The sequence below is a fragment of the Rutilus rutilus genome, assembly GCF_951802725.1.
Source record: "Rutilus rutilus genome assembly, chromosome: 11".
In the NCBI taxonomy this organism is placed as follows: domain Eukaryota; kingdom Metazoa; phylum Chordata; class Actinopteri; order Cypriniformes; family Leuciscidae; genus Rutilus; species Rutilus rutilus.
Window position 1 is genome coordinate 27221875 of NC_140216.1, and position 17464 is coordinate 27239338.

Genomic DNA, 17464 nt, shown 5'->3' on the forward strand with positions numbered 1-17464 from the left:
ATTTTCTACTATGGTTTTGTACGTTTCTTCATTCGGATCTATTTGCGATCCATTCCATTCTAAACAAACAACGCAGTTTACATGCTTCGTCCTTGTTACATTATTCATTAAGATAGTAATTATTAAATGCACGCATAATTATCAGTGAACTTGATAAATTTTGCAGATATGTTTTACATGCATGCACAAACAAATACCTTTCAACTTAGTGTGCAAAATTCAGAATAAAATGAATGTGCAGCAATTTGTACAAATAGAGAGTCTGTAGGCCTACTATATGTGTTGTAGCCATTAAATAAGCTCATTTAGTTTAATATTTGTTAAAATATTATAATGTTATTTTTTTCATTTATGTTGATTATGAAAAGTTACGAGTAAGATAGGATGCGCAATATCGAGAGACATGGAGCGGGTCAGACATGATTTTGACCACTTAATTAAGGTTTGTTTTGTAGAAAGCCTTTTTTAAGTGAATTTCGTTTTGTATAAATTGTATCTTAATTTTAATAAATTTTTTATCAACTAATTGCCTGGATTTAATAAATAAGAAGCAAATATAGCAGACAACATAATCATGGAGGCGCCTGCGCGGTCACTTGCATTGCTCGCGAACAGGAGCGCTCATCCTAACTTAACGAAACTCAGCATATGCCTCACAGACACGAAATATATCTTAAGAAAGCTTGAAATGTCTTTTTAACAATTTAAAACGAAAAGAAATAGGCTACTCTCTGGTTATGTAATCCATGATGTGCATTTCTCTCTATAGGCGCATTCACTACGGAGATGGCGATCGTCAACTTCATCTTTACAGCTGTTGTTGCTGTTAATAAATTAAAAATAATAGGCCTATAATTTTATTAAACAATAAATTAAATGAAACTGTAATTGTATTAAAAAAAGCTAAAAAAAATTCCTGTTTAATTTTTTTTAAAACCTATGCTAATTACGCATTAAATTCAGGTAGGCTACTGAATCCTCACTGTCCTCAGTGCCGCAGAAAAGCGCTGAAACAGAGATTTTTTATTTTTTGGGGGGGCTTATTTTAACTGGCCCATCCAGTTTTCTGGGGGCCCACCTACAATCAAAATCCTGGTGCCGCTAGTGGTATCTACGATACAATAAAGGTGTTAGAACAAACTATTCATCTGTAAAAAATTGTATGCTTAATTGTCACATGACCTCAACCTGCATGTTTATTCAGCGAATGACCGTTCTGACAGTTTTCATCTTAGAAATAGGCATCTAACATTTTTAGATTTTGGGTAAAAAATATTTTTTTGCATGTTTTCCAAAACGTTTGTCCGATCCAATAATGAGTCAAAAATACCAAGAAATTTGTATAAAATAATTAGAATAACATCAACACATCATAGTCCTTATAAAAAATGAAGTCTGTTTTAAAACAATTTTCATTACCTAAAGCAGGGGTTTTACTTTCAAACTGCAGAGTTTAGCTCCAATACTAATCAAACACACCTGAACCAGCTAATTAAAGGGTTAGTTCACCCAAAAGACCCATGTCTTTCCAAACCTGTAAGACTTTCATTCATCTTCGAAACACAAATGAGGATATTTTAAAGGAAATCTTAAGACATTTGTGTCCCTTCATTGACCGTCTACACAACTACCACTTTGACGCTTCAAAAAGTTCATAAAGAGATCGTAAAACTAAACCATATGAATTGAGCGGTTTAGTCCAAATTTTTCTGAAGAGACACAATCGTTTTATATGATGAACAGATTGAATTGAGGCTTTTATTCACACATAAACATTGATCAGTGAACACAAAAAGAAGCTCAACCAAACCTGCTTGACGTGCGAGAAAAAAACGAATTTGTTCTTGCGAAAGCTCAATTGTGCTGCGTAACATGAGAATGAATTTCATTGGCTCTTGAGCTTCCGGTGACCATAACTGATGTTTGCGTTGATGAATGTTTACATGTGAATAAAAGCGTAAATTCAATCTGTTCATCATATAAAGCGATCGTGTCTCTTAAGAAAATTTGGACTAAACCGCTCAATTCATATTTCAATTTTGAAGCGTCAAAGTGCTAATTGCGTAGACTGTCAATAAAGGGACAAAAATCTCTCAGATTTCATTAAAAATATCTTCATTTGTGTCCCGAAGATGAACGAAAGTCGTATGGGTTTGGATCGACATGAGGGTGAGTAAATGGTTTTTGGGTGAACAAGGTATCCCGGTCTCCAGGATTACTAGAAAGCTACAGGCAGGTGTTTTTGATCAGGATTGGAGCTAAACTCTGAAGGAAAGCAGATCTCAGGGACTGAGTTGCCTAGCCCTGACCTAAAGCTTTCTGCTCTCATTTTAAAGCACAATTTTAGTTTAATTTCAGTACACAAAATAAAAAAATATTACGTTTCAAAATAAAATAAAACCCAAACTGTAATTACTAATCATTTGTCACTTTGGAAATGGAAAGTCAAGTCCATAGCATTGCAATGTTGGATACAGTAGTTCACGCAGTGTGCTTTGTTGTATACTTCTAGGTAGTCTGGCTATCACCAGACCAAGCTCAATCTTTTAAGACTGAACATTAGTCTGGGGAGTCTGCTCTGTATTTTCTACTCCACAAGAGGCGTGATCAACAGGCATAGTTCAAATGACTCTGTACGCAATTGGATAGTCCTTCAACCAATCAGACCAACGATCCAGGTGATGTACATTGCTTCTCAATCGTCATTGTGTTAAACACGCCAATAGGGCGCCAGGTGGATAAGCCAGTTTGTGATTGGTCCCCGCAGATTTGTAACGGAAGCAGGATAGAAAAATGTATAGGAAATCAAATCGCCGGCACATCGGGCTGGGTTTACCCAGTCTAACTTCTAGGTATTCTATGCATACGAACGCCATGCAGTATACATACTGCAAACACAGTATGAGTAGTATGGTAACATGCGATTCTAAACATTTACCTGGTGTCAAAGCAGAAGCTTGTGTGGCTCTCATTAGATTCCAGGCTCTGGTGATCACAGACTGCAGGGGCCTCACCATCACCTCCCTAAGAAAGACATAAAACCAAAATGAAATAATTTCTTCTTGACTGAGACATAACAATACTATGTTCTTCAGCGGACACATTTAGCTAGCTGTCACCTCTCTATTAAGACATAACAGCTATGATCTCTCAGACACACACACACACACACCCACATTTTCGACGAAAAGCCACGCCTGTCTGCACACAGCCGGCTTCCTGCAAAGGTTAATGGGCTTTTAACGCAGCAAACGAGAAAGGAGGAGAAAGGGGTCAGTGCCGATCTGCACCCTCAAATATCACAGGCCGGCACCCCCAGCCAATTAGCATAGCCCTCGTCAACATCTCTCTCTAACGAGCCTCTACCCTCGTCACTCTAATCCACTAACGAGCTCAAAAGAGAAAAGCCTTAATTGCCGTTTCATGCAAATTAACCACCTCTGTTTTCACCTATGAACTGAGGTCTGAGGGTGCGGGGAACGCAGAGGGCAGCGAGGAAGAGAAGACGGAAAAAGAAAAAGAAAGGGAAAGAGTTTGAATCAAAGGACGACAAGGTGCAAGTCAAGAGGAAGGGTTGAAAACAGAAAGAAAGGAAGAAGTAGAGAAGGTTCCTGAAGAGTGACAAAAAATAATTGCCATATATCAATTTAAAGAGTGACACAATAACACCCAGTTATTATCTCTGAAGTTTACATAAAGCTTCAAAATCGATGTGGATAGATACGGTGATTAAATGACTAGTGATACAATGTATCGATGCTACTGTATGAAAATCGAAATGCACCTTTATTTCTTTACATCTACAAACAATCTCTGTCAACTGTTACAACACATTTCTCTCAAAGTGTGTGTTCCAACAGGTTGTAAAATCTAATTGGCTATGTAAAATAGGCACATAATATACATACATACATACACACACACACATATATATAGAGAGAGAGAGAGAGAGAGAGAGATCTAATTCGCCGCTGGTTCCTTTTAGATTTTCCTATGGGGTTTTTCAATTTATATGTAAAATAAAGCCTGTGGTAAACATAACTTGACTGTACTTTGACGTTTTGTTACAACGTTTTGAAGCAGTTTCTAATAAGTAACTAGATAAGTCAGCTTGGGGTGTGAGTGTGTGCAGAGTATGTGCAAAATGTCAAAGTTATGTTTACCACAGGCTTTATTTTACTCATAAATTGAAAACCCCCATTATAAAACCCCATAGGAAAAATCTCGAAGGAACCATACTTCGACCGTCATACTACACCACTCTATATCGTATCGCTGTCTAGGAGAATTAATGTTGGATCCTACTGTGAAAAAACATCTGATTTAAACCCTTATTAATTAAATTAAAAAAATCGAAATAGTTAAAAAATTATAGTTTAAAATTAATTTTAAAATACGTTTTTACTAAATTCTAAAATTGAAATTAATTTAAAAACAAATCAAAATAAAACACTGATGAATCACTAAATGTTATATGGCCATTGACCAACGTCAGAAAACCACGAACATGCAAATGTATTATTAAATTATTGAATATTAATTTAAAGCAATTTATGTCAAATGGTAAAAACAACAGACAAATAAGTTTGAGAATTCTTGCAGTACAATATTAGTAAAAAAAACTTGAGTGTTATCAATGGGGCTGTAAAAAAAAGAAAAAGAAATCACTGATCTAAAGTTTTAACATTGCAAAAACATCTGCTAAATGTCATTTTAACATCTGACAAGATGTGTTTTAACAACGTACTGCAGATAAGCAACCGCTTTAAAAAATAATGCTGTCCAGATTAAAACACGCTCTACCCATCAAGCTCTACTTACAGCAGTCTGAAGATACATTCAAATCAGATCATGTCTATTGTACATCTATGCAGCTGCCAAAATAATGTACACAATACAAGCTGTTGTGGTGCTTTCTAAATATTTCCACTGTCCTTACATTGGGCCGCTCTTCAAGGGGATTCTCCAGGCCATCAGGGGGGCTGAGACTGCGTGATGGCTGACTGCAGACCACAGGACCGCCCCAAGGTGGTGGAGCCAAGGGAGGGGGGCGACAGGTTTCTTCTGGGGATAATGCCCCATCTGCTCCATCTGAGGAACAAGAATTCAGCAAGTTTTGAACAGGGTTGTGTCGCATTACATTACATTACTAAAACTTTCTGGTCAAAAATAATTATACTACACTTTTATATAGACCACCGTTCAAACTACTGGGGTCAAATTAAATTGATCAAAAGTGACAGTAAAGACATTTATCATGTTACAAAATATTTCTATTTCAAATATATAGTGTTTTTATACTTTCTTATTCAAATAATCCTGTATACTAGTTTCTAAAACACCCACTGGTGCAATTTAGACACATCATCAGTGATAAGCTTCTTATCAAATGTTTATTGAGCAGCAAATAAGCATATTAGAATGATTTCTGAAGGATCATGTGACACTGAACACTGGAATAATGGCTGCTGAAAATTCAGCTTTCAAATAAATAGTCTTGGTGTATTCAAAAAAAAAAAAAAATCATACTGACCCCAAGCTTGTGACCGCTAGTGTATGAATAATTAGGGATGCACCAATTTATTGGCTAATAATCGATATCGTCCGATAAAAGTAATTATTTTCGCTATTGTTGATTTTTTTTTTTTAAGACAGCCAATGATCAGGGCCGACTATATTCTGTAAATCAAAAGGGGGCGAAAAAAAAAAAAAACGTGTCAGACTGCAACTTATACTGTGTGTGAAGAAAATGTCTCATGTTGAATTCAGGGCTGTCGAAGTTAGCGCAACAACAACGCATTAGCAGTTAAAAAATAGCGACAAAAAAGCAGGCTCCATTTGAACCTATGAATCACCCGTAGTTCAAGCCAGAGTTTCCAGGCACCCAGTTTTCCCTTACATAACACAATTATTTGTGAGTCTCCCATCTAATAATCTCCAAGAGCTTCTGATAAGAACCAAGTCTCAGATTTCAAACTCTGTCCATTTTATCACGAGATTTAAGCAATAAATGGTGTCTTGACGCCCTTAAAAGTGACGCGACAGATTGCTGTAACACCTCAGTTCAAGCGGCAGCACGGAGCACGAGTCTTTTCTACCACTTTAATACAAGTTATAGCACGAAAAAACATGCATGGATATCAAAAGGTGTGTTGAAAGTTACAGTACACCTTACTGAAATGTATCATGTCTCATGTAATGTACAGTTACTCTTTTACAGTTACAGTTACTCTAAGGGCTTTTTTCCCTTAAGTAAATATTATATACTTTAGAAATATATTTCCTAATATTAGGGCCCCCAGAAGTCTAGTACTGGCACTGAAGGTTAGATAATAAAAATGTTCTTGTTCATGTCAGTTGCAGTAACTAATATTAACAGACGCAACTTTTGATTTAAAAAATGTATTAGTATTAGTAAAAGTTGAGATTAACATTAGCTAAGATTAATAAATGCTGTAGAAGAATTGTTCATTGTTAGTTCATGTTAACTAATGTAGTTCACTACTAGTTAACTAATGGGTTAATAAATGAAAAACATTTTATTGTTTATTTACAACCCCATTTCCAGAATAGTTGGGACATTTTGTAAAATGCAATAAAATCAAGAATCTGTGATTTGTTCATTCTCTTGAACATTTGTTTAATTGAAAAAAGTACATAGTAAATATTTCTAATGTTTTCACTGACCAACTTAATTTTATTTTGTACATATAAACAAACTTTGATTTTGATGGGACAGAGGCATGATTACCATTGTCTTTGCCTAATCTCACCTGATATCAGAAATCTGCTCAACAGTCCGTGGTCGTCGTTGTCTGATTCTGCTTTGGATGATAGGCCATACATTTTCAATAAAAGACAGATCTGGACTGCAGTCAAGCACATCCACTCTATGGTGTAAAGTGTCTAAGAAACCACTGTTGTAGAACATGCTGAATGAGGCCTGGCATTGTCTTGCTTCCCAGGAAAGATGTCATCTTGATGGCCAGAGGTCTCTGTACAATCCAAATATACGCCTCCACCACATCAATGTACATACAGTACCTTCACACACATGAAAGTCACTCATGCTGTTTCACTGATGCACCTCATACCATGACAGATGTTTGCTTTTGCACCTGTCGCTGATGAAAGTCAATGGTGAAAGACATAAATTCTTTGCAATCTTGCATTTTTGAATTGTTTGACTATTCTCTCATGATATTTGGCACAAAGTGATGAGCCAAGACCCATCTTTGCTCTTTTACAGTCAACCACGATACCCTCACCTATTACCTGCTCATTGTGGACTGTTTTAAAAAGAGTTTAACTTGGATATTCTATAATCTTTCACTTTTATTTTGCCTCTGTCCCAACTTTTTTGTAGTGTGTTTCAGCCATCAAAATCAAAAATAGTTTAATGTCCGAACTTTTCTGGAAATGGGTTTATAAAAAAAAAAAATAATAATAGCAGACTGAAGGGTGCACCCACCCCGGGTCTCTTGCTCTGAATAGGGGTTCCCGTACTGCAGTTCAGCAGGCTGTTGGGGCACCAGTGGAAGAGGAGGCGGGTCTTGTGGATACGGCAGTGGGTAACGCAGCACCACTGGCTCTCTGACCTTTGAATTCCGACTCCCTGCTGTCTCTCCTCTGTTCATACACTGCCGCAACTCCTGTAAGAGAAACAAAGAGCCAACAAAATGATTTGTAGAATGCATCTCATTTGATGTTCTCAACATACCCGACAGAAAACACTTATAACATCAGTAAAACTAGCTAATACAAATTTGTAACCAATAAGAAATGACTGAAATTGCAAAAGGTTTGCTGAAAATTGGCTTGATGATTAAAAAACAAAACTGTAATAATCTCATTATGAATGTTACAAATGAGACACAGGCTCTTTAAACACTACAAGAAACTGAATAAAACTCCTTTTGGCCAATAAATTCCAACCAAAGAAACTGAAATGTTGAGTACTAATGTAATACATATTCAATATTACCAGTCTTTAAATACTACTTACACAGAATATAACTCATTTCCCTTTTTTACTCTTTCTCATTTTCTTTCTTCCCCTCTCCTTTGACCCCATATCCGTAAGCCATGATTAGAAGAATTATTCACACATTTAACATTTAACACAAGTGCTGATGGGTAATCAGGGAACCGAATGTGGCATTTAGCTATGACTCTTGGGGCTCAAACATTCACACTCAATCTGATTTCAGTGTCTTACCTGCTGAGAATCAAATTAAAGGATTTCATATTTAAATATACTCGTTAACATTTAGCCGATAGAGCTAATAATACCAGCTTTGGAAAATATTAGAGCTTTCTGGATTTTTGAATAGCAAATAAAGACACAAGTATATAGCAACAAATTGTTCATGAGAACAAAAATGACAAGAACAGGTTTGTACTATAAATGCTTACCTTTTCCAGTCTCTCCTTCTCCCTGGTCACCACCACAAGACTTTCCCTCAGAGCGGACACCTCTCTGTCCTTCTCTGACACCTGAGTCTATGAAGGAATTTATATGATTTAATTTGTGTGACATCTGGACATATATTTTATAGCTGCACCTGAAAGTGAAGTGTGTAGTTCTAAATCACTAGAGGCACCAATTAGAGTTGCAAAAAGTCATACATCAATAACTCATCATTGTTTGAGCCAATGTTGTTATGGTTGACCCGGTTGGCCAGCTCAAACATACAGACTGCAATTGCTTTGCTGCCGCGAGTGTTACAGAACTTAACCAACACACCTTTAAATTCCAGAATTTGTGTAAACATCGACGAGAAGTCGTTATAGAAGTTTAACCTTGATATTTTATGCATCTCAGAATTTGGATGTCAGGGCTCTAAATGTCACTAAATGCCTCTGACATTTTCTGACCAACAAATTTAGATAAATTTTCCATGTCTTTTGAAATGACAGGTTCAAGGTTTTTTAAAACAATTTTATAGAGGTCACACTCAAAAAGTTCAAAAGCTGGGGGATGGCAACCCTCTGCAGACACACTGAAGCTCGAGTCGCCTTTGGCTAGTACATTTTTTTTTGTATCTTACTCGGCAGACTTTTACATGAAATGCAAGACCAATGCAAACTAGAAGCGAAAGTTCGTCGAGAAAACTTTAAGTTGGCTTGGAAAAGTTTGGACGAGAAGTTTAAAGTAGTTTGAAGTATTACATTATTACTTGATTTTGTCTTTCTCGATCCTTTTATAACAATTAAACATATTTTGTTGCCGTCACATGAAAAACTATCAAATTATCAAATAATTGTTCTGGGTGGTTGCTAGGTGGTTGCCATTGTGTTCTGGGTGGTTGTTATGAGATAGATAGATTAGAAATATTAGATAGAATGGAAAATGAGTCTTGATGGATTAGAAATAGTACACAGAATGGCAGCTAATGGAGTCTGATGAGCCTCTCCAACTGTCAAAATTTGAATTTAGTTTAGAGTTAGAAAGAAAGAGAGAAAGAAAGAAATATAAGATAGATAGATAGATAGATAGGTTAGAAAGAAAGAAAGAAAGAAAGAAAGAAAGAAAGAAAGAAAGAAAGAAAGAAAGAAAGAAAGAAAGAAAGAAAGAAAGAAAGAAAGCTTAAATGAGTCTCAATGAATTAGAAATAGTACAAAGAATGGCAGCGGATGGAGTCTAATGAGCCTCTCCAACTGTCAAAATTTGAATTTAGTTTGGAGTTAAGGCCCTTGCACACTGAGTCCGAAATTCGCGTCCGAAATTTTCGCACGTTAAAAAATAAATACGACCTCACGTTATGTCAATCACGCTTGTACACTGCCTCCGAAACTTTCGTCCGTCAAAAAAAAAATCGAATCAGGTTCGATTTTCTGCGTTTTTCGTATCGGTAGCAAGCATTTTGAATGGTGTTTTGACAATTCAGAACCACCGAATCACGAAAGCGAAAAAACGCATGCGATAATTTCGGACTCAGTGTGCAAGGGCCTTTAGAAAGAAAGAAAGAAATATAAGATAGATAGATAGATAGATAGATAGATAGATAGATAGATAGATAGATAGATAGATAGATAGATAGATAGATAGATAGATAGATAGATAGATAGATAGATTAGTTAGGAAGAAAAAAAGAAAGAAATATAAGATAGATAGATAGATTAGTTATGAAGAAAGAAAGAAAGCAAGAAAGCAAGCAAGAAAGAAAGAAAGCTTAAATGAGTCTCAATAAATTAGAAATAGTACATAGAATGGCAGCGGATGGAGTCTAATGAGCCTCTCCAACTGTCAAAATTTGAATTTATACAGTTGAAGTTTGAATAGTCTTGGCTCAATTTGAACATTCCGCAATGAAAGTCTATGGAATTTTTCCAAGTTTTGATCAGCAATTTTAGGAAAACCGTTAGTCTGATCAGTCTGAAAAGAGCAAGCAACTCGAGTCAGAACAGTTTGAAGGTTTAGTCTGAGTTTAGTGGTTGTAGCTTGAACAGTTTAGGAGGAGTAGCGTGGAGAAATGTTGCCTAAGAAGAATAATAATAAGCTTAAATACAATATCAGTATGTTGGCTTTTCCAAGCCAACTTAATAAAAAAAATCTACATAAAAGTAATATTAAATATAAATATAAAATATACATTTAAAACCTTAAAGTAAACAGTATAATAAAATAAGAACATAAAATCAAACTACAAGCAATAGCACAAATAAACACAACAAAACAAAGATGCAAAAAAATAAAGGTTTTTCAGGTAGATTTAACAGTAGTTAGATACAGATTAGGTAGATTATGTAGAGAAATTTAATGAAGTAATCAAATGTAAAAAAACAACCAAAAAACCCCACTGTCACTGCATAGTCTTCACTGTATAAATTAAATATAGATGAATCCTTGTTAAAGTTATTCTATTAAGAGCATTGAGTGATTTTTTTTTGCAGTGAGTCTGTTGTTTGATTAACATTACAAACACAGACAGCAGCAGGAATATTAGGCTGCTGTCACTTTAAGATATAATGCAGGGATCCAATATACTGATACTGTACACATGTGTTTTATTTCTCGACTGTTTACGTTCACTTAACACGCAACCTACTATGTTTACTATGATACTCACCAAGGCTGTCATTTTGACATAATTCTGTGTGAAATTGTCCGTTCAAGCGCAAGAAGACGTGAAAGAGAGCTCAATTCAGCATTTGCGTGATGTCACACGCAGCTTTATGGGCACGTGCTCCAGATGTGCAGTTTGCGCACACAAAACTTCTCACACAGCGTGCACAAGTTATCTTTTGTGTCTTCTTGCGCTTGAATGTTTAAATTGTCAAGGATTAAAAACGCATGCATTTGATCAACTTTCATGACGACACAGCACTGTTCCGATCGGGACAGAGACAGTTCAGTCAACAAGCCCTGCATGTGCTCTCTCTATCTCTCACGGTGAGTGCGTGTGTGTGAGAAAACGACAGAGGGCGTTTTTGCCTCTAACTCAATTACAGGCAACTGTGATTGTACAATTTACTAGCCATTGGTTACTTAAAGAAATTTTTAAGTAGCCTCTCGTGAAATTTGGTCACATATGTGAGTTATTTACTCGCATTGTAGAGGGTTGGATGGTAAAGACATTTTTATGTTTTTGAAAGAAGTCTCTTATGCTCACCAAGGCAGCATTTATTTGATAAAAAATACAGTGGAAACAAATTTTTTATATATTTTAAAATGTAATTTATCCCAGTCTTTAGTGGCATATGATCCTTCAGAAGTCATTCTAATATGCCTCTTAACTATTATTAATGATGAAAACAATGTGCTGCTTAACATATTTGTGGAATCCTTTTTTTTAGGATTATTGGATGAACAGAAAGTTCAAACGAACAGCATTTAAAATATAATTTTTTGTTACGACTTTATTTTAAGGTGTCTTTGTTACACTGTAATTATACATTTAAATACTCAGTAATATTAAGTAACTACATGTACTTAATAAAGGGTTAGGATTAGGGTTTGGTTTGGTTTGGTTTAGGGTTAGTTGCATGTAATTATGCATAATTAATAGTTATTACTATAGTAACTACATGTAACATATGTAACAATGACACTGTAAAATAAAGCGTTACCTAATTTTTTTTGTAACATTATAAATGTCACTTTTTGATCAATTGAATGTGTCCTCGCAGAATAAAAGTATTAATTTCTTTAAAACATACTGACCCCAAACTTTTGAACGGTAGTGTATAATAGACTATAGACATTTTTGGATTTTGACATTCACTGTTGTATCAAAAAGAGCCCGGACAATCTTTTTGCAATCTCATTTTACACAAAAATTCATGGCTTGCGAATTAGGGTTCGTATTTAAAACATTTTTGGTGAACTGAGACGTCAGGTTTGAGCTGATAGTATGTATAACTGAGACAAATTGATAAATGGGCTGCCTGCAACCTCCTTACTATGTCTTTGTAACTAGAGAACTATCATCTAACAGAGAAAGAAAGCAAACACTACTAGCTTATTTTCTGCTGATCTCATTCTCTTTCTCTCTTTCTGAGTTATCATCTTGTAAATGCCTGTTTGGGTTTGAAGTTTAGTTGAAATGGCTTTACTAAGATCTTACCCTGCTCTGAAGTAAACAGTCATAAAGCATCCGGTGAGAAAGTGTGTACGCGTTTAAACACGCTGTAAATAAAAGACTTTCCTTTTGATGGTGTCTCCAGCTTTGTCTAAATACTCAGACAAGAAGAGACCTTTATGACCTCCTTTCCACTTGGCCAGCTCTGTCCTTTATGAGTTCCGTTGCGCACACACACGACTGACGGAAATGTGATACCTCAGTGAAACGGACCCCAAAAAAAAAAAAAAATCACCCCATGGAAGTTTTTCTTCTTACGCAAATGAATGTATGTATCTGTGGCTGGCTCTTCTCTGTGGGATTAAAGGACCGTGAATCATGTATGTGCCTCTGTGTGTGTGTGTGTGTGTGTGTGTTTACATACTTGAAACCGCTTCTCCTCATTGGCTAGCAGGAGCTTCAGGTTTTCATTGACGGTGCACTGCTCTCTCCATTTCTCCTCCATGCAGGCAAGCTCAGCTTCTACTGACACACTGCACTCCTCCTCCTCCTCTTCATCATCATCATCATCTTCCTCCTCCTCCTCTTCATCTTCCTTCTCCTCCTGTCCAGGTCTACCTTCATCATCCCTCTGTCTCTCGGCATCTCTTTGCACTGCAGGTTTGATCCCAGCAGGATGTTGATCTTTCAAATATAAGATGATAATGCAATAACAATAACAGCCAATAACAAACAATTATGTACATTTTGAAGCCAATAACAGATATATTGGCCTATATTTGAAATGTACTTTACATTTTTTGAGACCAGTTACAACAAAAATATCAATATGCTTGAGATGACACTGCTATGAACTATTTTCTGTTTGAATATTTTAAAATGAAATTTATTCTTGTGTTGGCTGAGCTGAATTTTCAGCATCATTACTCTAGTCTTCAGTGTCACATGATCCTTCATAAATCATTCTAATATGCGGATTTGATGCTCAAGAAACATTTCTTATTATTATCAACGTTGAAAATAGTGGTGCTGCTTAATATTTTTGCTGAAACTGATTTTCACCGGATTTTCAGGGTTCCTTGATGAATATAAAGTTCAAAAGAACGGCATTTATTTGGAATAGAAATCTTTTGTAACATTATAATTTGTCTCTACTGTCACTTTTGATCAGTTTAATGCGCCCTTTGATGAATAAAATGATTTATTTCTTTATAAGACAAAATCTTACTGACTTTGTATTCTTTGTAAAAGAACTTCTACGAACGTTCGGTTATATAACGGAACTAGTTTGATGATGTGTGATGGAGATTCATTTCTGAGCATGTCAATACCTGTGGGAGGTGTCTCTGCATCTGGGGTGTGTAACTCCAGTGTGGTCTCTGTAGAGGCATCATTCCTGCTAGAGTCCTAAAACATTATTTTTAGATTTCTCTCAGAACTTGATGTCAAGCTCTACGAGGTCATTCATCATTCTAAGAGCATAAGATGCGTTTTCGTGAACTTTACAACTGGGTGGAGCCATAACTGCAGTAACTCACCCCCTGCTGCGTCTCCTGTTGCTGAGTTAGTTTGGTGACTTGTCTTCGTAACCGCTGGCACTCTCTGTATTTCTCTTTGTAATGCTCTGCAGCCATATTCAGACGCAGCTTTAGTTCCTCAACCTCCTTTTGTAACTCCGCCTCCAGCTCTGACACCACACCCACTCCAGCCCTGTCCTGATATTAAAATAAACCATAAGAGAGTTATCTCTGAGTTCACTGAGTTGGGTCTAAACAGTCCATGAGTTCTTTATATTGTTATTAATAGATCTTCAGTCAAATAAACATAAGGGAAGGTCAGTTGTGGTTACCACTTCCTGTGATGCCTGACTTCTCATCCTGTCCAGCTGATTCTGAGCATGCCTGCATTCTTCCTGGGCTTCACCTAAACGGGCTCGTAGGTCTTCAGCCTCCTGACGGGCACGGTACAGCTCAGCCATGGTGCGATCTCTCCCGCCAGAGGCGTCGCGTAACTCAGAACCCAACATGGCCGCCTGTTGCCGCGTGGCCTGGAGCTGCTCCTCAGCTTGACGCAACCGCTCTTTGAGACCCTGGAGATGCACACAAATGCATTGGAAAGAGGACGCATGATTCACACTAAAATGGATTAATTATGATGATAATTAATTGGAATAATTTTTTTTAAAGTCTCTTATGCTCACCAAAGCTGCATTTAATTTATTCAAAATACAGTAAAATAGTAATAATATGAAAAATTCCTGTGATAGCAAAGCTGTATTTTCAGCATCATTACTCTTCAGTGTCACATGATCCTTCACAAATCATTCTATGCTGATGGTGCTCAATTATTATTATTATTATTTCCTCTACTTCATATTTTTGTGGAAATATTTTTTTCAGGATTCTTTGATGAATGTAAAGTTCAAAATAATCACATTTATTTTCAAAATAAATATTTTATAACATTATAAATGTCACTTTTTATCAATTTAATGCATCCTTGCTGAATAAAAGTACAAATTGCTTCTTTTTTTTTTTTCTTACCTCAAACTTTTGAATGGAAATGTATCATGGTAACGTTTTCCAGCATATTAGAATGATTTCTGAAGGATCATGTGACACTGAAGACTGAAGTAATAACTGTTGAAAATTCAGCTTTTCCATCGCAGGAATAAATTACATTATAAAACATATTACAACAGAAAACAGTTCTTTTAAATTGTCATAATATTTCAACAATATTACAGTTTTTTCTGTGTTTTTAAATAAATGCAGCCTCTGTGAGCAAAATTGACTTCTTTAAACAAGTCAATTTTCAAGTCAAGTTCAAGGCATTGACGCTTGCTTACAGATCTATCACAGGCTCAGCTCCCTCCTACTTTCACTCACTCCTACGAGCCTACATCCCTACCAGACGCCTACGATCGATCAACGAGCGACGTCTCGTGGTTCCATCACAGAAAGCCACAAAATCACTTTCCAGAACATTCTCATTCACAGTTCCATGCTGGTGGAACACTCTCCCCACCCTCATCCGGAATGCAGAATCCATGACAACATTCAAAAAACAGCTGAAAACCCATCTCTTCCGTGAGCACTTAACTTCATAAAAAAAAATAAATAAAAAAACCTTTCCCTTTAAAACCTCACTTATCGTGCTTATGCTACTCTGAATAATGCCTGAACTTCGTATTTTGAGCACTTCTTGCGTTGTTGTTGTTTTTGCCTCTTCATGATGACTCGCTTAATTTAGTCCTAATTTGTAAGTCGCTTTGGATAAAAGCGTCTGCTAAATGTAAATGTAAAATGTAAATGTAAACAACATTTAAAAAAACAAACACTTAATTATTCCAAACCTTTGACCGGTTGTGTATATGAATATACAGTACATTTATTGTATTTGCATATGAAGACCTCAATTGCAAAAACCTCTAAGTCTGTCTGATATTTTTCTTTTAAATGAGAATTCTAATGTTTTTAATTATACTCTTATCAGTGACATTTTTTTTTTAAATAAGGCATTTCAATAACTGACTAACAACCTTTTCATTGCCATTAAAGTGAAATTCCTGACCCTAAACATAGGAGTCTGATAAAATGCTCATTTAAAAGAAAAATGTCAGATGGTTTTTGCACCTGAAGTCCTCATATATTCTTTAAACAGACGTCTCTTACGGCATCAGTGGGGTGTGTGTCTCTATCCGTGCGTAGTCTGTGCAGTTCCTCCTGGTACTGTGCGATGGTGACCTCTCTGTTCAGCTCCACTGCCTTCAGCATCTGCAGCTCTGCACTGAGTTTAGTGTTTTCCAGCTCGGCGCTGCGCACGTGAGACTGCAAGTGTGCACACACAACGTGGATCAATGCATGACATACGACTGATTAATCACACTTTATAACCTGTAGATACTACACACACTCACTTTGTAAAGATCCCTCTCGTCTCTCTCATTCTTCAGTTGAGCTTGAAGACCGTCCCTCTCAGAAATCACCTTCTGCAGCCTGTTTTTTAAACTGGACGACACAGAAAACTAAATACAGCATATAAATCCTCCCCTTTCCATATAGTACATAGAGAATAAAAGTCTGGGATTCAAAATCAAATTCAAACCTGAAAAAAACCCGATTTTTTTTGTGCGTCACAAATCAAGTAAATCAAATTTGTGAGTGACATTGATCACATGAACTCTTTTGTACAAATGATCAGATGTTTTTGCCTCCGCTCATCTTTGGATGATCATCTCAAATCATTCTGGAGAACATGATCATCAGGCTTTATAAGTGCTGCTGTCATTAAAGCATTAAACCATACTTCTTCAAATCAATTTTCCCTCAAATTGTCATGCTGATAATAGAAAAAAATCTATTTTTATAGCACCTTTCACAATACATATTGTTTCAAAGCAGCTTTACAGAAAATGATTGTTTCAAATGTTACAATTTAGGAAGTATTCAGTCAGAGATAAAAAAAAAAGCAAATAATAATCTGACAATGCAGTCAGAGAAAAAAAAAAAAAAAAAAAAAAGCATTTTAACTAGTTGTCTCAGACATTTGGAACCCACTGTAAATATGTAAATAACACTGATTATATTAATGTCAGGTAATGTGTGTATGGGCCTTACCAGTCCAGTTCGGTCTCTTTAAGAACAGCTTTTTGTGTGATTTCTAGCAGGTCTTGCTCAAGCTGTCTCACTCTGGCTTGAGCCTCCTCCTTCTCCTCACACAGGCCTTTCTGCAGCTCCTGCTATTGGACAGCAAATGCTATCAATCATACCTTCCAGCCAATCAAAATACTCAACAGCAAAAAGCTGCAACGGCCAATACTGATTCAAAAGTGTTCCAACAAATGATTTTAATCAATTATTTAAAATTATATATAAATATACACACACTTTTTAAAAATGTTATTTTAGAAGATTTTCCTCTCCCAAGCATTTTCTTCT

At 36.1% G+C, this 17464-nt stretch overlaps 1 protein-coding gene across 3 annotated transcripts in view; it reads right to left on the reverse strand.

Moving 5' to 3' along the window:
• Positions 1-17464, reverse strand: part of tax1bp1a (Tax1 (human T-cell leukemia virus type I) binding protein 1a) — a 32831-nt gene that overhangs the window by 1269 nt on the left and 14098 nt on the right. For 2 of the 3 annotated variants that reach the window (XM_084424172.1, XM_084424173.1), the window contains 11 exons: positions 17144-17265; positions 16444-16534; positions 16199-16354; positions 14374-14613; positions 14063-14239; positions 13856-13931; positions 12949-13208; positions 8416-8502; positions 7472-7652; positions 4940-5091; positions 2939-3024 (listed from right to left, as the gene is read on the reverse strand). In XM_084424172.1, coding sequence (XP_084280298.1) covers positions 2939-3024; positions 4940-5091; positions 7472-7652; positions 8416-8502; positions 12949-13208; positions 13856-13931; positions 14063-14239; positions 14374-14613; positions 16199-16354; positions 16444-16534; positions 17144-17265 — 1628 coding nt within the window. The remainder of the gene's footprint in view (positions 1-2938; positions 3025-4939; positions 5092-7471; positions 7653-8415; positions 8503-12948; positions 13209-13855; positions 13932-14062; positions 14240-14373; positions 14614-16198; positions 16355-16443; positions 16535-17143; positions 17266-17464) is intronic. The other variant, XM_084424174.1, reaches the window with a different exon arrangement.